The sequence below is a fragment of the Tursiops truncatus genome, chromosome 11 (assembly GCF_011762595.2).
Source record: "Tursiops truncatus isolate mTurTru1 chromosome 11, mTurTru1.mat.Y, whole genome shotgun sequence".
NCBI lineage: Eukaryota > Metazoa > Chordata > Mammalia > Artiodactyla > Delphinidae > Tursiops > Tursiops truncatus.
Window position 1 is genome coordinate 98,666,707 of NC_047044.1, and position 19,963 is coordinate 98,686,669.

The 19,963-nt window shown below is 53.0% G+C and overlaps 1 protein-coding gene and 1 long non-coding RNA gene across 2 annotated transcripts in view; both read right to left on the minus strand.

Moving 5' to 3' along the window:
- Positions 1-6,003, minus strand: part of PRMT8 (protein arginine methyltransferase 8) — an 80,598-nt gene extending 74,595 nt beyond the window's left edge. Inside the window, exons 1-2 of the mRNA XM_073789300.1 lie at positions 5,935-6,003; positions 5,110-5,508 (exon numbers count right to left, since the gene is read on the minus strand). Of these exons, the coding sequence (XP_073645401.1) occupies positions 5,110-5,508; positions 5,935-6,003 (468 nt within the window). The remainder of the gene's footprint in view (positions 1-5,109; positions 5,509-5,934) is intronic.
- Positions 6,004-14,287: 8,284 nt separating this feature from the next.
- The window catches only part of LOC141275916 (uncharacterized), a 72,477-nt gene continuing 66,801 nt past the window's right edge, over positions 14,288-19,963 (minus strand). The window contains exon 9 of the long non-coding RNA XR_012324560.1: positions 14,288-14,426. This is a non-coding gene — a long non-coding RNA (uncharacterized lncRNA). The remainder of the gene's footprint in view (positions 14,427-19,963) is intronic.

Below are 19,963 nucleotides of genomic sequence, written 5' to 3' on the forward strand. Positions count from 1 at the left end.
AGAATTTCAGAGGAAGGGGTTGGAAATGCTCCAAACAGAGGCTGGTAAAGAGGGTGAGACACCCTTCCTGCAGCCCCCAATGCAAAGGCAACCAGACGGTTTTTAATCTCCTTTTAGAATAACATAAACCAAGGTGACTCCAATTGCACCGGAAGAGATGGAGCTCAGACCTAAGGAAGATCTGACTTCCTGACTCTTGAGATGCACGAGGGGTTTGGGGAAGTTGCCTCCTGTGAAGCTTTGTAACAAGGAACCAAGGGGCCAACTGCGTCGTGGGTGCAAGAAGTGGGCTCAAGAAGCGCGGACACAGCGACCTTCGCGAGGCCCCTTCCCGCCCGCGCTTCCCCTCCTCTCGCCAAGGAGAGACAATGGGACAACACGCCTGCCTGTCACACAACACGACCCCACCTCCAGCTACCTTGGCAGCTCACATCTCGCCACGTTGCTCATTTTTTTCCTGCTGGCACCGTAGACTCCAAGGTGTAAATGCTGTTTTTACAGATTTTTGCACGTTCCACGCTGGAATGTGATAATCACTTCACATCGCGGTTAGCACCGAGGAGGAAACGAAACCCACTCCCGAGTCAGAGACGGGAGTGTGGTTTCACCCTCTTTGACAGCCAAAAGCCAGCGGGGGACTCTCTGCAGAGCCACACCTCTCGGGGGCGGGGGGCGCAAAAGACACGTGGGCATCTTCCTAATTCTCCTGAGCTCAGTTCAGGGCTGAAATCCGTGTTTGCTGAGGGATGTAGACTGTGGTTTGGCAATCATTTCAGCTGGAGAAATAAGGACGTAGGAGAGTCCATCCAGCTGGTGCTTTTCTGGCGCGACTCCTAAAAGCTGACAGGTTGACGATCCTGCAGGCCTCGGGAGCTCACCATGCTCTAAACCCTTTGCGCGAATTAATTCATTCAATCATCGCAACAGCCGTACAAGGCCCAGAGGGGTTCGGGGACTTGTTCATCATAACAGCACGTCCACTGGATTCAGTGTAAAGCCAGGCAGTCTGGCTCCAGAGCCCCACGCTCGTCGGAAAGAGACACGATGCAGACCCCAGAGAGGTGGGCCTGGGTCCAGCCTCCTCTTGCCCTTTTTCTTCTCCTCCCCTCACCTCTGTGCTATAGGACCACACGCTTGAGCCGAAAACCCTGAGAAGAGGGAACCATGAGCGACGTCGGAATTCAGCCCATTTCTCCCCATAACTCACAGGGCAGCACCCATTGGTACCCTAACCCCACTGTCCTATTGTAGGAATTTTCCCAGCCCATAATTATTCTCTCTCCCCAGGCCAGTAAGTCAATAGCACATTCCAAAACCAGTCTCCCAAATGACTCCTGTGCTAAAACTATTTTCTCACCCCGGGAGCTTCTCCTTTGAGGTGCGAAAACCCCAATCAGGGAGTCGCACCGTAAGTAATGCATCAGGCTTTCGCCGCCGAGAACCAGTGAAGCAGAGGCTCTGAGGGTCCATCATCCCCCAGGGTTCATACTGGGCCTTGTGATTAATCCCTTTATCTGCTCTTCAGACAAACACCCCAGGGGAAGAGTCAGTAATAATGGACTATGAAACAGGTACACAGGCAACCAGAGTGCACCCATGCTTCGAGCTTTGCAGCACCTCGATTCCCAGAAACTCCACTCATTTTTTGAGTTTTCAGGGTCCACAATGACCTAAGCACAGGAGTGGGGATGGGAAGCCCAATTCTCAGAAAGCCATGAGTGATTAACACCCAGAAGCCTCACGAGCTTGTTCATAATCCCACGAATCAGGCAACATTTGTGAGCATTTTAAATTTACTCTGTGTCAGGCACCGTGTTACGAACGGGGTAGACACCCTCCCCCCAAAAGAAGTTCATTATCCAACTGAAGAAACAGACATGTAAAAAGCCAATGGGAGATCAGCTCGGTGCTTTGTGACCACCTAGAGGGGTGGGGTAGGGAGGGTGGGAGGGAGACGCAAGAGGGAGGAGATATGGGGATATATGTATACGTATAGCTGATTCACTTTGTTATAAAGCAGAAACTAACACACCACTGTAAAGCAATTGTACTGCAATAAAGATGTTTTTTTTTTTTAAAAAAAAAGCCAATTATCCTGTAATAGGAAAAGTGAGAGACAGGTGTTAGGAACACAGAAGAAGGAGAAGGAAAACTCACTCTCCGTGGAATGGAGGATAAATGGTCGATCTGGGAAGGCTGCTGAAAGGAAGAGACCTTTGAACTGGGTCTTGCTGGTTGAGGAAGATCTTTTGTTTCCAGAGAGAAGGGGGGTGGGTAGAGCAGCCCAGGTAGAGGAACCAGGAAGCACAAAGGCCTTCAGGCATGATGTCAGTGTTTGCAGAGAACTGCATGGGGCAGGTACTGAAGGGCTAAGGAAAAGGGCTCTATCCTGTGTCCTAAAGGCAACAGGGCGACATGGTAAGTTTTGAAAGCAATGTCCGATCATGAGCAGATTTGTACTTCTGAAAGCCCATCGAGGGCTGGATTAGAGAAGAGGACAACAGGAGAGAGGCTGTTGCCTTAGTGAGGGCAGAGTGAGGGTGGTGGCCTCTGCACGGACAGCCGGCTGGGAAGGAGACCAGGCAGTAGAAGGTTTCTAATGACACATGCGGAGCAGGGGATGATGCCCTCGGCCGAGGAGGAGAAGCGCATCTGAGGGACAGAGCCAGAAAAAGCAGAAACGGAGCTCACCGTGCCCACCCTGCCCCCGCCCCAGCTCCAAACTTCACTGGTCAAGGGAGGCTCTGCTCACAAGCAGGTTTTTTTGTTCCCCACTCTCTCCTGCCTAAGGATTAGAATATCTCTCCCTAAAAACCTTGTGAGAGGTCACCTTCTCCCTGTCACCCTTGCCTGCCCCAACACCGCATCTCTCCCTTCCCAAACACCCTCTCTCCCTATCCCTCTCTTCTGCTCCCATCCAAACGTGGCATCTTTTTAGAAGTCACGTAGGGACCTCCCTGGTGGTCCAGTGGGTAAGAATCATTGCGTCCACTGCAGGGGGCAGGGGTTCGATCCCTGGTCGGGGAACTAAGATACCGCATGCTGCACAGTGCGGCCAAAATAATAATAATAATAATAATAAAAGAATAGAAGTAGCAATGCAGGGCAAAGGGCAGTGAATCAGAAGCAGGGGCAGTCTGTGCTCCAAGGCTGTCTGTCCTGCTGACCAGGTAACTTTCAGAACTTGCTGGACCTGTCAGCCTCAGCATCCTCACCTGTAAAATGGGGCTAAGAAATGAAAACTAATCTTTGCTTATCTCACAGGATTATGGTGAGGATGAAATGAGATAAAGTGCTTGTAAACCACACCAAGGAAAGGCAGGAAAAGGTGCTACTGAACTATCTGGATCATCTGGCACTACTGTCCACCAGACTGTGAGTTCCTTGAGGGCAGTGGCCTGGTGTCTTCATCTTTGGATATCGAGAGCCTAATCATTCCTGGCACAGAGTCAGTGTTTGATAAAGATGTGTTGAATTAAAAACAAGGAGCGCTACCACCATAGACACAACACACACACACACACACACACACACACACACACACCCCACAGAGGCATCCTTGCCTCCCTCTCTCTCACCATAAATGCAGGCAGACCCACAACACCCCACTTTTGGAAGTACTGCTCTAGTCCTGGCTCATTCCAAAAACAGCCAGTTCCTGGAAGAAAACCAAGTGATTGTCACGCTGCCTGGATGCCTCCATTGGCCACGTCTGACCAAGTCTGAATTCTTCCCCTTCTCAGGGGAAGCTGTGAAGAACTGAACCCCAGACTCACTCCCCTTCCCGGAGCCCCAGCTGGATCTGCCCCTCCCACTTTGTGCCAGGCGTTCGACATGGGTTTTTTTCGTTTTTTTCTTTTTGTGCTCTCAGGAGCTCGGCCGCCTATACTGCTGTTTTCATTGATGCCTTGAACAGAGCTGGCATGTGCAACCGCCGAGAAGGGGGAGTGCGGAGCTGCGGGGGAAGCATGTAAAAATAGCCTGGCGCGCGTCGTTCTGCCTGCTCCGGACTCCCTGAACCGGGGCCGAGGTGGGGAAGCTCACATCGCCGTGCACAGTGCGGAACCTGGCCGGGGTCTGCACCCAGACACGGCGCAACAACCGGAGGGCCGGGGGGCTAGAGACCTGCGAAAACTTTTTTTTTTTTTTTAGAAGCCGAGCGGTAGGGGGATGGGTAGAGAGAAGCTGTTTCTTGCTTCTAGCGCTCCAGCCACACGGCTGCAGGGACTGCTACGTGCCCGCTGGTCCAACAGATTACAGAAGTGCAGCCTGGACTCTGAGCTAGTTTTAGAAACCCATTCTGCAGGTGGGCGATGGGAGGGAGGAGGGCGAGGGGATTGGTAAGGCTAGCTCTCTGCCTTGCACTACACATCATTCTGAGTGTCTGCTTGCCTGGGGGCGGGTGTGGGGGGGCGAAGAGGAAGTGGCGAGGGGACCGCAGGCGCGCATGCTTTGCCCTAACTCAAGGTGACGGCATTAGCTCCCGAACACCCCACGTTCTCCCCCAGAGCGTGTTTGTTTCGAAATCGACAGTTGCCAGATACATGCTGCTTCTAGTTTCTCAGAGAACGGGGATTTTAAAAGCTTTGCTGCCTACGCGGTGGGGTTAGGGGGTAGCTGCAGTTCAGACCTCGAGGGGAGAAGATCGGGAAGGGTCTCTGCCCCTTTCTGCAGCCCAGCAAGACAGAGGGACAATCCCCGTGCCACACCTCCATCCCGCCCCACGCTGCATATGGGTAACCATATGTGAAGTGCACGGCAGCCCCACCAGACACCCGGCTATTAATAGAGCCCGGGAATTTGCTCTCTGCCTTTTTCCTGCCACCGAGTAAGGGATGATCTTCACACACATCTCCCACTCCGCCCCCCCCCCTCGGCGCACCGTTCCTCCACGAAGGTAAGGGGGCTGCCCACGCGGATCCCCTTCGTGACTACAGGTGCCCAGAACCTACGGGCTAACCCAGTTGTAATGACAGCAGGGTCAGAGCGAGGCCCGGGAACGCAGCCTCCAGTCTTTGCGGCTCCGAGCCAACTCCAGAGTACAGAAAGGGCAGCCGCTGGGCTGCCGGAGGCGGGGGACGAGAGCGCAATTTGCGGAGCTAGAGCGACCTCCTGGGAACTGCTGCGGGACGAGCGGCTGCGGACCCATTTCCCGATGCAGCGCGGCGCGCAGGCCCCACGGCCCGCGTGGGCTCGGCTGCGGCAGGAGCGGGCGCTGTCCCTGGTCCTGAAGGTGGCCGCGGCCCGAGCTTCCTCCCCGGGGTTAGCGTCCCAGAGGCGGCTCGTAGGTGCTGGAGGGCAGACCTCTCCCCGGCCCGGATGTGGGCGCGAGGGTCTGTTGGTGGTGCCCAAGTGCCATCCCGGCACGGCGCACGGGGGCCCCCCTCCCCGACCCCCATCCCCGCGGCCCGGAGCTCTCCGCGGTGCTGCGGGGACCGAGAGCTCGAGCTTGAAGGGTGCCGAGGGAGCGGCCGGCCGGAGACGGTCAAGGCGCCGCAGGGAGCAGACCTGGCCCCCGGATCACCCATCCCGATCCGGCTGAAACCGGCACCCTGGAGCCCTAACGGAGCCCAGAGGGGAGGGCAGGGGAGTTCGGCCGCCCAGGGTTTGGGACGTGGGGTGGGGGAGGGTGGAAAGCGAGCAGCGGGGGGGCAGGAGAGGGAGCTGGGGTGAGAGCGACTCTTTTGCATTTTCAAAAGGGAGGGGGCCTGAGACAGGCACTGTCTTTCCCGCACCCAGCACACACACACACACACACACACACACACACACGCACACACGCGCACACGGCCGGCAGAAGCAAGCGGGATGGAGCTGGGAAAGTTTGGCACCAGGTGCGGAGCGGCGGCGGCGGCGGCGGCGGCGGCGGCGGCGCGCGGCGCGGGGGTCCCGGCGGGCTGCGGGGTCTCCGAGCCCGGCCTCTCGCCTCCTTACCTCGGTGTTCTCGGCCGTGTTCTCCGCCATTTTCCTCCTTAGGAGCAGGCAGCGGGAGGAGTGTTTCATGCCCATAAGAGCCAGCAAGGGTTTCGTGATACAGAGATAGTGCCGAAAGAGAGAGCTGGTGTAGCTTTAAAAGAGAGAGAGAAAGAGAAAATGGGAGGAAAAAAAAAATAAAATAAAAGCCCAACCCAGTCCCTCTGCTGGAGCATCAGCCGGTACCATCAACCACGGTGGAGTCTTTCCTGCAGTCTCCACTTTGTTTTATTTTCCTCCCTTCTCATCGGCTTCGGATTCCTTCACACAGTTTCGAGTTCCTGTGGCGCCCGCGACCCCCTCCCCGCCTCTCTCCACCCGCGCTGCGGGCCAGGCAGGAGGGAGGGAGCCCCGAAGGCTCCGCGGAGGCGGCGGCGGCGGCGGCGGCGGCGGCAGCGGCGGCGGCTCCTCGCCGGCTGCTCTCAAAGTCCGGCCGGCCGAGGCAGTCGACAACTCCTCTCAACTTCTGCCGATCAGCGGGCGAAGCAACACGCTTCCTGCGCGTCCCTCCCGGGGGCTGAGCCGGTGAGTGGGGGCGGGGAGGAGGCTGGGCCGGGCGGGAGGCTGCTGCTGGGCGCAGACCGAGGGCCCCCGCGCCCCGGGCCGCCCCCTCGCCCGGGCTCCGGGGGTCTCTGGGCCGCCTCCACTCCCGGGCGCCGTGGACAACTTGCTGGGGGGGGGGGGCAGGGAGGGGGGGCGAGGGCTGCGCGGACGCAGCCGGGCCACGCGTGATGCTCAGAGAAGGCAGGCGCCGGGGCTGGGCTCCGGCAGGTCCTCGGACCCGGTGTGCGTCTTCCCACCGAGGACGGGCCCTGGGCAAGGCTGGGCCACGGTCACCTCGCTCCCATCCCAGCGCCCCCCCACCCCAGCTCTCCCGCTCCGCTGCCAATTCATGCATCCTTCCTCCGCGTTTGGGGTTTGGGGAGCCACGGGGTGGATGCCTGGATGAGGGAGGGTCCTTAACTCTTTCAACTCTAGGGCTACGTGTAGCATCATGACCCCTTTTTTCTCCCACTCTCCCTCTCCAAGGACCTGGGGCTCCAAGCCTCGCCCAGGCCGAGAGGGTGGGACCAAGGTTCAGCCAGAGGTGGCCTGGGAAAGAGGGTGGGAGGAAGTCAGATGGGTGAGCCTTCCGCCGCGCTCCCCCTGCCCCGGTCTCCCCGGCAGCCCCCTGCCCACACATCTCTCTTCTCCCTCCTCACCCCTCCCCCAGCATCACCAGATCTTGAAGTCCCTTTTATGGGAGAGGAGGAGAATGTCACGTACCCATTAGGATTCTCTTGATCCTTTTTTAAGGGAGTTTGGGCGGCAGCAGAGGGTGTGAATTTTTATACAATGCATTCCTGTCTTCACTTTGAGAGCTTCTTTTTCTCTATCTTACTGGCCATCTGTCAGGCGGGTGGGGATTAAAACGGGCTGGGGGGGCGCTCTGTGTCCCCCATTACAACAGGCCTCTGGGGCTGACTCCTTCGAAGACAGCTGCACTTTCAAGCTTTCAGTTCACAAGTCAAGGGCAGGGACCTAAAAGGGGCTCCTTGGGCGTCCTGGCTCTCTTCACTTCCCCCCTGTGCTTACCTAGGCAGAGCAGTCCTGCACGCATGCCCTATTTGTTATTTAACGTCACCTTTGACAGCCAGGAGGTGTGAGCCTGATTGCCCTCAACTAACCCGAGTCCATTGAAGAAATGGGCCAGGGTCTAAAGACATTTCCATCACCTGGTCCTCGGGAAAGAGAGGATACATTGCAATAAGTGGAGGAGGGGATGGAGCGTGGGCAAGAGGCTTGAGTTAATGGGTGAGTGTGTGTGTGAGTGTGTGTGTGTGTTGAGGAAGGAGTACTTTTAAATGAAAGAATGACCTTAACCTCCTTAACCTTCTCCTCTCTCAGACCACAAACCTGGATGCGCGTTCAGGGTGAGCGAGCAGAGTCTGGCAACACCTGGTCATTCTCCTTCCCTTTCACATCCTGCCAACGCGCAGAAGGTGGTGGGGGGCAAATGAGCTGAATCTAAGGAGTGACCTTTACCCTCTTGAGCCCCATTTTCTCTAAGCATCCTTCTCAGAGACAAAAGATCTTGAGACATCTGATCTCCTACCAGGAGAGGCTCAGTACTTGTACAGTCAACAGAAACCAGAAAGGGTCTTCCCAGTTCTTCAGTCCTATCCTCTCATTTTACGGACAAGGAGCCCGAGATCAGAGAGAGGACACGTGTCTGTGATCCATCAGCTAGCTGACAGAGCATCTCAGAGCAGCTCCCCAGCCCCCTGGCTTCCAGTCCAGCGCTCTCTCCCCACCCTACCCCACCTCATACTGCTGCAGCCTGTGCAGTGCATCCATTCTGTGACGAACCGGGGCGGGGAGGGAGGCTCAGACTAGCTCCCACCGAAATAGGCTGCTGCCTGTGCGTGATTATGTTGCTATGAGAACCTCAGTGGGTGTGTTTCCTCCATTCTCTGTTGAAATCTTTTGCTTCGCTTGGCTTCTCCCCAGGCTTCTCCCCAAGCACGGCTCCCCTTGCAAGGGGGAGTGGAGAGGCTGAGATGGAGAGCTGTATTCTCAGAGCAAAGAGTTTTCTAGTCCGACCCATCCAACCCCGAGCCAGCCTGGGGCCGTGCCTGAGGAGGCCAGGCCACCAGGGTGGCTCCAGAGAGGCTGGGGGACAAGACTGAGCGGTCCTGAAAGTGGACACTCCTGTCCTCTGCAGAGCCACCTCGGAGCAGAGAGGAGTTGCCCCTTCTACGCTCCCACCTCTTTACAAATTCACAAGCAAAATAACTGTTACTTTTAACAGACTAAGTTTGGGGGTAATTTGCTACACAGCAGAGGATTACCTGGATACCCATCTCCTGGAGTTGTGAAAATTCATGGCGCATAAAAGGTGCCTAGCACATAGCAGGCATTTTCCGGTAGCGTTTTCTCACCATCCCCACTGTTCACAAGAATTCGGTCTTTCTCCTTCTCTTTTGTATAGGTATGTCACATAGTCTTTTGCAAGATCTAGTCATTCCACAAAGAACCTACTGGGCATCACTTATATACCTAGCTCATGAATAGGCCCTGGGCTTAGCAACAGGCAACAAAAGATACTGGAATGACCATTGAACAGCTCTTAATTTAATTACCCTGGAGGCTTTGACATAGAGAGAACTTTTGTAGAAGAGCTGGGAGGCAAAAGGACGTATGACAAGGAGTACAGGGACTTCTCCAGGATGTGAGTTAAATGAGTGATCTGCACGGTAGGTCCTACTGGGTACAGAGGTCCTGAAGACACATTTTGCTTATGTCATTGTTCTTATGCTAGATCTTCAGTGCCACAAAATGTATTGAAGAGTACATGTAAAATGCTTCAAACAAGGCCTGGCTTAGGGTCAGACCACGGACGTTGTGCTAACATTTGCTAGGCACTGTGCTAGGCTCTGAGTTAAACTTGACAGAGCCCTTATGTGCTGGAGACTTTCCCAGATGTGTCCTCATGAAGTTCTTTCGACAACTCTTTGAGGTAGAGAGATGCTGTCACTGTCCCCACATCATAACAGATGACACAGAAACACAGAGAACTGCCCCAGTGGTAGAGTCAGCATGCGAATCCAGGAGGTTACCCAGGTTCCAGGAACAAGGGAGTGGTTCTAGAAGGTTTCAGTTGGACTAATGATTTGGTGTCGCTGTTGCAGCAGAGCTGCAAACCCTGGAAGGTTGAGCAAGGCCTCTGAAGTTCCATCCCATAATCATCTCCTCCCAGGCCTCTGGAAGGTGAAGACCGTGTGTAGTAGCTCTACTCCAGGAGCCAAGCAACCGTTCCTCTGCTGCCTCCCAAAACCCAGTGCCTGGGGGCCAGGATGCCGCTTCTCCGACCTGCAGACCATACTGCCTGGGAAAGCCCAGATTCTAGCCTGTTCACGTGTGCTTGCTTCAATAAAAGGGGCTGTGTAAGAAAGAGCGTGTGTCTTCCCCCTCAGGGAACCTCACACGTGGCCAGGGCTCACATATGGCCGAGACACGCTGCGGTGAATCCACGGCTCCTCAAGAATCAGGCCACAGCCGTTATCCATCACCACCTCCCAGCAGCGAGCCCAGCAGTGCGCTTCGTGTCTTCTGGGAGATGGGAGACAAGCCAAGGCTGCGGCAGCCGGCTACCTGGCTGAGCCCCCAGACGGCCCCACACCTGGGAAGTTCTCCTGCACGAGAGCCTCTGCCGCCCTAATTCTCCCCAACCCAAGGCTGAATTATCTCTTAAACTGTGTTCCGAAAAACAACTTGTAAGAGTACCACCAACGCCTGCAAAGTAATTTGGGTTTCTTCCCTTTTTTTTTTTTTTCTTGCCATTAAAACCGGAATGTTATGTCTTCCTTGCTCGGATAATGTCTGATTGAATCAACTCACTGTGGTTTTGTGCTGGATATGATACTGTTTGGTTTGACTGTTTATTCTCACTATATTTGGGAGGCATTTTCTTAGTAGGTCTGCAGTCAGAGCTTAATCTTTGGTGTTTTAGGCCCCTGAAAAGCTAGACTATTTTCACCTGCCTTTCTCTCAGGGTGAGGAGGACTCCGAAGACATCCAGACGTTTTGTCAGTGGCCTACGATGGAACCCAAACTTCTCTGGAGAAAGCAGAAGAGGGACACAGTGGCAGAGCCCTTAAAGATACTAAAATAGTCTTTCTAAAATGCTATCGCGACAAAAATCAGCTTTTTCTTCTTGGTGGAAGTTGTACACGCTACTCCGTTCCTCTTTTTCAAGTCTCTCATAAAGGCTCCCCTTTTTCTGGAAAATCTCTCCTGAGTCTCCCCAAAGCCAGCTAGAAATCAACTCAGTCTATCTGGTGCAGGAACTTAACACACATTTTCTTCCATTAGCCCTTATACCACAGCTACTACAGTAGCCAAGCACCGTGCCAGGCATTCTGGACTAAAAGATGAAAAGACAGCCCTACCCTGATGACCTATCTTCCAGGAGGAGTTGGTTAGGGATTCAGGTACTATCAGAGGTCATATGGATTGGTTCTTATAGGTTAAATACAGCTATAATAAATGGCTTATAGTCAGGAAGGCCCTGCAAGAGCTATCTATTGATATGGACAGGGAGACCCTGGAGGCTTTAAGGCCTGGACCAGTAGCCTCCATTCAGGTAAGGCTGGGGACAGCTTCTTTATCAAGATACCAAAGTTCTTCCAAATGTGCTTCCAAACCTTTTACGGATGGGAAGTTTCTCAGCCTTGGCCCCCCAAAAGCATTAAGTACCGATGCCTCTTGGGGCATATAACACACTGTGACCTGCCCTAGTGCAGGGCTGATCTCTGGAGTTTCACGGGTGGCCCTACCTGAAAGTGCACAGAGAATGGAGGCGGCAAAGAAAGCTGTGCTTGATTCCACCTGTTTCCTTTCTGGACCAGTTAACCGCCCTGATCTATTTCTTCCATTCCCAAAGGGTTTCTTCTTTAATATAAATCTCTGCTAGATTTTTTTAAATGTAAAATATTACCCCTCTACCGTGATACTAACATTTTGCTGTGTATCCTCCATTTGTTTCTCTTGCAAACGTATCAACAGATCTTCCTTAACTTACAATGGGGTTACCTCCTGATAAAACCCTCCCAGATGGAAAACACCATAAGTCGAAAATGTGCTTAATACACTTAACCCTCCCAAACATCACAGCTTAGCTCGGCCTACGTTAAACATGCTCAGAACACTTACATTAGCCTACAGTTGGGCAAAATCATCTCACCCAAGGCCTATTTTATAATAAAGTGTCAAATACACCATGTAACGTATTGCATACTGAACTGCAAGTGAAACACAGAACGGCTGTCTGAGTACAGAACGGTTATAAGTTTGTCGGTTGTTTACTGTGATCTCAGGGCTGACGGGGAGACCTGGTCGCTGCCACCGCCCAGCATCATGAGGGAGGGTTTCCCTGCCTATCGCTAGCCCGGGAAAGGATCAACACTCAACATTCACAGTATGGTTCCTACTGAATGCGGACCACTTTCACACCATGGTAAAGTCGTAAAATCGTACATTGAAACTCTGTACATGTGTTGTATAGACGTGGAATAATAGACGTGGCTCAGCAACTTGCTTTCTTTGTTACACAGTGTATTATAGACTCCTTTCTAGGTTACTACATGTAAATCCAAGTTATTATTATTTTATTTTTCTTTTTTTGCGGTATGCGGGCCTCTCACTGTTGTGGCCTCTCCCATTGTGGAGCACAGGCTCCAGACGTGCAGGCCCAGCGGCCACGGCTCAGGGGCCCAGCCGCTCCGCGGCATGTGGGATCTTCCCGGACCGGGGCACGAACCCGTGTCCCCTATATCGGCAGGCGGACTCTCAACCACTGCGCCACCAGGGAAGCCCCCAAGTTATTATTTTTAAAAGCTGTAAAACGTCTCAATGTGTGGATAAGGCATGCTTTCATAAACCAGCTACTGATGGATTTTCAAGTCATTCTAAGTATCTTGAATGTCACTCTAGGCAGTTTTGCAATAAATGTTCTTTTACATACACCCTTATAAACAGGAGCTTTGCTTCCATAAGATAGTTTCCCAAAAGTGATATCATTTTAATTTTTATTGCCAGATCCTCTCCAAAATGTGCTTCCTCAGAGTGTAGCCTGAACCCTTGGAAGGTGCGCATCCAGCCTCCCTTCCCATCTGCTATTCCAATGTCGAGTACAGAAATATTTACTGCATTCAAAGCCCTGGAGTAAGCACTTGAGGGGGAAGATCCATGAGATAAAAGACACGATCCTTGTTTAAAACGCATTTCGACACCAAGAGCTTGACAGCCTGGCAAAGTGTTCACGAGATGGGCTGAGACATGGGGTATTTTTCCCTAGAGGGAAACCAGACTGATTCCAAGTCTAGGCAGCCAGGCATGAATTGGATGTTACCAAGAGGCTCTATAGTCTGAAAAATAATAAAGACAAAAAAAAGTAGGCATCAATTACATGCCACTTGGGTGCAATGGCCACAGAGGATACTCAGGCTTTCGGGGCCGCCTTCATTTCCCACTCCTTCCAGGAGGCTGTGCCGGAAGGAGAGCCTGGCTTGGGGGGCAGGATGCCACTGCCACTTTTCACGGGGCCTGATAGAAACCCGCCACCTGGAAAACCACAGCCTCCACTTCCCAGAGGAGTCTTGTTTGGTCCCTTTTGAGATAACATTTGTCGTGTTTCAGGCTTGCCCATAAGATGTGACCCACCCGTGACCCCTTAAGCCAAGGAAACCTTACACCACTTAACACCTCCCATTTCAGGCTATCAGAGGATGCCTGGAAGTGTGAGAGACGCCGAGGGAAGAAGAAGCAAAAGGAAGGAGAGACCTTTGGCCAGAGCCTGGGAGAAAGGGCCTGGGCTTTGTGGTCTTGCGGACCGGTAGGTAGCGTCTCCGTCGGTACAAGGGTGGCTTCCTGGTGATCGCTCTCTGGCAGATGCATTGGGAGAATAAAATGAACCAACGTAGATAAAGCATTAAGCACGTTTCCTAGGAAATAGCGTTCTAAGAAAAGTGAGTTTCCTTCCCAGCATCTGTCCGGAGAAGACCACGTCTATCCACGCGGGACAGCAACGGCGTGCTGCGCAGGGAGAGCATCACTGCCGGGGGCCATCGGATCTGTGCTCTAGTCCCAGCTCTGTCGTTCAATAGCTCGGTGGCTTTGAGGAAGTCACTTTCCCTCTCTGAGCCCCCCACCTCTTCTTTAAAAGAAGGGGTTTGCATGAGACAAGCCCCACATCCCCTTTCTGCTTTGTCCTTTTTATGTCTGGCATGAATTATGTTTCTAACCACACCCACGTAACAACAAAGGCCGGTCACATGCATCTCAAACCAAAACTCAACTCTGATGACCAAAACAAAGGCTGAGGAGTGGGACACACTCTCCCCTGACGTGTCAGAGTGATCAAATGGAAGGTCCACTCCTGTAGAGTCGGAGACTTACAAAGGGGGCCTGCAGCTAACGCTCATTACAATGGTCACTCCAGCACGGGGCCAGGATTAGGGCTTTCCAGAGGTCAAAGGGCAGATTCCATTATTTTAAACCATCCTGTTTGACTTTAGCGGTCTCAAAGTCATCACCAAGCGGTCGTTATAAATAGTCATCACTTGATTTCCCAGACGCTTACGAAGGAACAGAGCTCAATGGGAAAACCAGTGAATTCCTTGACAGCCCAGGCTGCGGGGCTCTGGTCAATTACAACCCTATCAGGTCTCAGTGATCCGTATCGACGCATGAACGTGCAAACTGGCAGATTACCCAAAAATCGCTTGTCTGCCCCATTTTATGTTTCCAGGTGCGTGCAAATAGAATTTATACCTGTCTCATGAGTCTTGGCTTCAAAATTTATTCAGATTAACGTGTTGTCCCCAGTACACAACGTTGGCCACGGGCGGTGGTCCAGACAGCGGCCAGAGTTCTGATCCTATCAGGGGCGGTCCACTCTGGGGCTGATTCGCCTGTGGGGAAAACAAGCATCAGTTATCATCCTCACATATCTCTCAGGGTTATTCCATGGGAAAAACTGCATAAAGGTTGGGTGACATTTAAAAATCACACAGCAAGGAAAGAGTGGCTTCGGTTCCATGGGCCGTCCGGGTATCCGTTTAATTCAAATGCAGCTGTGGCTTCCAGAGGGAAGGGCTTCCCTCTCCTGGGATGGAAATATTCTGGAAAAGCTAAGGGCCTCTCCCGTGGACATGCCGCTTCTCTCCTAGGGCCTCACGGGAGGAGGGGGAGCCTGGGGACCTCAGAGCAGTGACTGCAGGCCAAGCAGTGCCAGGCCAGGCACTGAGTCCACACCAAGCCCAGAGGTGAGCACGCTCCTAATGGGGGACTGAACACAGCCTAGAGCCCACGCCTGCCCACAACTCCACCAGGAGGAAGACCACAGACCTGGTTTTACATCCAGATTCTGATACTTTCCTCTGTGACTTTGGGCACATCGCTCCACTTCTCTGAGCCCCGAAATCCCCACCTGCAAATAGAGGTGGGCCGAATCGGCACACAAAAAGATACTCAGCGTCACCGATTATTAGAGAAATGCAAATCAAAGCTACAGTGAGGCAGCACCTCATGCCGGTCAGAATGGCCGTCCTTTAAAAGTCTGCAAATAACAAATGCTGGAGCGGGTGTGCAGGAAAGGGAACGCTCCTACACTGGTGGGGGGAATGTAAGTTGGTGCAGCCTCTATGGAGAACAGCATGGAGGTTCCTCCGAAAACTAAAGATAGAGCTACCATATGATCCAGCAATCCCACTCCTGGGCATATACCCTGAGAAAACCATAATTCCAAAAGATACATGCACCCCAATGTTCATAGCAGCACTATGTACAATAGCCAAGACATGGAAGCAACCTAAATGTCCATCGACAGATGAATGGATAAAGAAGATGTGGTACATATATACAATGGAATATTACTCAGCCATAAAAAAGAATGAAATAATGCCATTTGCAGCAACATGGATGGACTTAGAGAAGGTCACACTAAGTGAAGTAAGTCAGAAAGAGAAAGACAAATACCATATGATATCACTTATATGTGGAATCTAAAATATGACAAATGAACCTACCTACAAAACAGAAACAGACTCACAGACATAGAGAACAGACCTGTTGTTGCCAAGGGGGAGGGGGAGTGGGGCAGGACGGAGTGGGAGGTTGGGTTGAGCAGATGAAAACCATTACATATAAAGTAGATAAACAACAAGGTCCTGCTGTAGAGCACAGGGAACTATATTCGATATCCTGTGATAAACCATAATGGAAAGAATTTTAAAAAGAAAAAATATATATAACTGAATCACTTTGCTATAGAGCAGAAATGAACACAACACTGTACATCAACTCTACTTTAATTAAAAAAACACAAAGGTGGGTCAGGTTGGTGCATCCGGCCTGACCCAGAGCCAGGCTCATTGCACACCTCAGTAAACGGGCACGACGGTGTGCTGGGTGTGGATGTGACCAACTTCAGTCTGCAAAACTGCATCTGCTGTTATGTTCGACTCTCCGAACAGAACACCCCCAGAGGCCCAGTATCTGTCAAGCGGGCGATGGCTCGAGACAGGGCCACTCCATCTAAATGGCATCTATCAAACCGTATTCTTGCTGCAGCTCTTTCTGCTGTCACATCTGCTTAGTAACAGCTCTGAGTGGTGTCACCCTGGGCCACATACCGTACTGGCAGGTGTGGAGGACATTGCCCTTTTCCCTTAAGTTCTGGAAAACTCAGCTTATGCAAGTGGCCAAATCTGCCACTCAACATCTTCAGGACTCAGTGAATGCATCCTGAACAAACTGGGATTAATCACAGGCAGGCAGGAAGGAGTCGGCGCTTTGGCAGGTGGATGGCTGAGGAAGAGGGGGAGAATGACATCAGAACAACTTTGCTTATACACCCTGGCTCTTCTGCAGCCTGCGAAGATGACCTTTTCTTTTTGAAACAAATCCCCATCTGTATCTTTCCCCGCTGTCCCATAAACCAGCCCTGGAAGGTTCAGGTCACGGTTTCCAGCTGGATGGCTCTGAGCAAATCTCTTTCCCCTCCTTCCGCCTCATTTTACCCTCAAGTTCATAAGACAAGGGTAGGCTTCCCCCTTTCTTCTCCTGATTGGATAATGCAGTCCCTGAAAACTCTGCCCTTTCCCAAGCCAAGTTTGGGACAAAGTTCCCAGTCCTGTAGAATCATGGCCATGACTTGGGTGGGGAAGAAGGAGACTGCACCCATGAACTCCTGGACTTTCTCTAAGCAGGACCAAGGGCTCCTTTCCTGTCCTGGGATCAGAGGCACTTTTGTCTATCAGCATCTCAGGCAGGGCTCGGCTGGTGTAAGAGGAACTCCAGTATAACCAGGCCACTCCACCCTGTGTCACAACTAAGTAACAAGGGTCCAAAGTTCCTCTTCTTGAAACTTCATGTGACAGAGAATCCCTTATAGTGCCCTAGCCCCCAAAGACCCTCCTAAGGGTCTCTAGGGGACCCTGCAGGACCACACCGCGTGCACTCACGCTGAGTCTTCTTCTTCGTCTCTGCTCCCCTTGGTCAACGTCCAGTGACCTTGAACTTGCTTCCGGAGCCTTGCCGTGGCCCGTGTTGTCAACGTCCCTCAGGAAGCTGCTCATGGCCGTGGAGGCTGCTGTCTGTGCACCTGGCAATTCCCGATGTCGTGCAGAAGCTGGGGCGGATCTGCCGAGCCCCCAAGCTCACTTCTCGTGCTCTGAGTCTCACTGAGCCTTCTGGGGAAACGGCCCTTTCCGTTTCTGACCCTAACCCTTCCGTTCGTCTGCCAGGACACGAGGCCCCGCGTCAGGGTGGAACACAGATCACACCCCATCCCCTCCGCCGCCTCGGTCTCTTCGCCTGTCTTCCAATCGCAAAATAACGGCACAAGCACCTCTGTTCTTCAGCCGTGGATGGAAGCGCCCATGCAGGTGAGTCCCTGCAGACGATGTACCCTGGGGGAGCAGAGGGGACCCGCCCCAGCGTCGACGGCTCGGGCTGGGCGTACTCAGAGGGCAGATGGCTGGGCAGCCCTGTCTTTCCCTTTCAGTTTCCAAACATTTGCTCACGCCTCGGTGACAGGAATTTCCCACCAGTGTATCAGGTCATGTTCTGCCCTACAGGTAGTGGGCAGGTGGGCGGTAGCACGTATGGAAGGTCCACAACAGGGAGGACCTGTTCTCACACCAGTCCCAGCTCTGTCCTCCTGCTTCAGCGAGTTTCATATCTCTCTGCCCCGCCTTCCCCTCCACCCCTACCACCATCAGTTATCACCTCTCCTGGAGAAACAGCCCAAGCCGGTTGCTAGCTGTCAGCCATGGGTGGCCTTCCCAGAGGTACATAAATTTCAGGAGGAGACTCTGGAAGCCGGCCTCACCTCCAAGTGACAAAGGAATGAATCTCTAATGGTGGAAGGTCAAGCATCAGTTCCACGCTGATGAGAGCATCGTTCTGGGGTGGAAGTTCACCCCGCACCCTTCCCAATCAGGTTACACCGGGGTTTCATTCTCCTACCTGACGGTATAAGTTGTGCCCTGGCCGGCAGGCTGCAGAGAAAGCATGGAGTTCTCGGGAGGCGGGGGGGAAGCACTGAACTGAAATCAGGAGTCTCAAATTCTAATCCCAGCTCTGCCCCAAGTTGCTGAAGACCCTGGGGAGGGAGTTATCAAGAGACAAGTGGGAGGGCGTGGCTAAGGTCTGTCCCGGCGCTTCGAGTCCCTGGCGTTCCCGGTCATCTTCCTCTGTAGAGTTTCGACGAGCTGAATCCGTGGGTCACTCTCAACTCTCCATTCTGTCGTTGGGAACCCGTGGTGGCATCCAGAGGAGAGGTGCTTCCCCAGCTCCAAACAAATGAGGAAAGGAAAGAAAAAGTACTGGGAAAGCTTGTGCTCCAAGGGCTCCAGCACGTGGGCCACAAGAACCCCCAACCCTACCTATCTTCAAAGTGGTTTTTCTGTTTTAAAAAAAAAGAAAGCTTAAATGCCACCTCTTCCCCCTGAGGATCTCAAATGCTCATGGTCTCCCAGTAGGAATCATCTGTTCTAAAACACTGCATCCAAGTGAGGCTTGCAGAGAGGGTCTCTCTAGCTGGGAATTTATGGAGAAACATGCCAGCCAGGGTTCCGCATTCTCCGTGCCCACGCAGAGCATCCGTGGACTGGGACCGCTGGGCGTCTATCTGCAAGGCAGCCACAAACGGCTTCCTGTTCCTCTCCCATCTTCCCCACCACCACTGCCTCTTCCTCTCTGCCCCCACTTCCACAGTGTCCTCCACTTCCACTGAGATGCTTTTAAATGAGTGGATAGTGCCTGAAGCATGAATAAAGAAACCGGAGGGCCGAACCCGACGCTAACAGGTAACATGTAAAAACATGTAATACGTAACATATGTAACGTACACAGCAGGTTCCAAGAGGCCTCCTCATTCCGGGGCAAAGATGCCACGAGACCATGTGTGTCCAGCGTTCCTCGGGGGTGGGGAGAGCCCTCAGGCTGGCCCTTCCCCTGAACCCAGTGGGCTTGCACAGGAGTGATTTAACCTTTCTTGGCCATCAGCAAGTGAAAAGCAGGAAAGCCTTTTCAAGAGATGTCACGGTAGCTGTGTCTTTGGAGGTTTTTTTTTTTTTAAGCAATGAAGACAGTTATCTAAGGAAAACGGTTTAAGTCTAGTGATGCCTGGAGCCAGGGGGCAGGACATAGGGCTTCAAGGGCCCCCTTTTAGATTGCACTGTCTAGGACTATAATAAAAACACTAGCCAAGTTCCTGGGGCCCTTCTGAAGACAGCCGGTTGGGCACGGCTGGTTCCCAGCCTCCCCCAACTTGGAGAGCCAGGGAGAACCCGGGCCAAGGCCCATGCGGGTGAAGGAGTCTTGGGACCAGCTCTGGCCCACAGGGAACCAGGCCGAGCCACGAACAGCGGCCACCAGGGAAGCACAAACTCATGCTTGGAACATGAACCCCGCTTGGTTTCCACAGGCACAATTATGCGGAGGAGAGAAATTGGAGGGAGAAGCTTACTTTAATAACATGAATTTTTAAAGAGCTTCCAAGACTTTCTCTGTGGAGAGGCCTGCCAGGGGCTCCAGCCAGGACTGGCTATGCCAGCTCAGGCTCCGGGGACCTTGGGGCAGCCCCTTACGCCTCCTCTCCCACCCGCCAGGAGTCCTAAAGCAGCACCCTGTGGCTTCGCCTGGACTTCTAGTGCCTGTAACCTCCTACAACAACGTTTATTTCCTTCCTTCGTTCCTCCCCAAAGCCCTCAGGGCTGCTTCCTGACGGATCTTCCCCCTCCATCCAGCACAGCTGTCAGTCTCTCCAACTGGCCAGGCCACCGGGCAGACCTCCCAGTCAGGCACATGCCTGATGTTCTTAGCAACCTAAGTCTGCCATCACACTGCTTCCAATGGGTAAAGGTCACACAGGTGTGTCTACTGCCACCCAGAGCATCAGGCTGGGAGAGAGAGACTCTCCCAGCCTCATCCCCTCTGAACA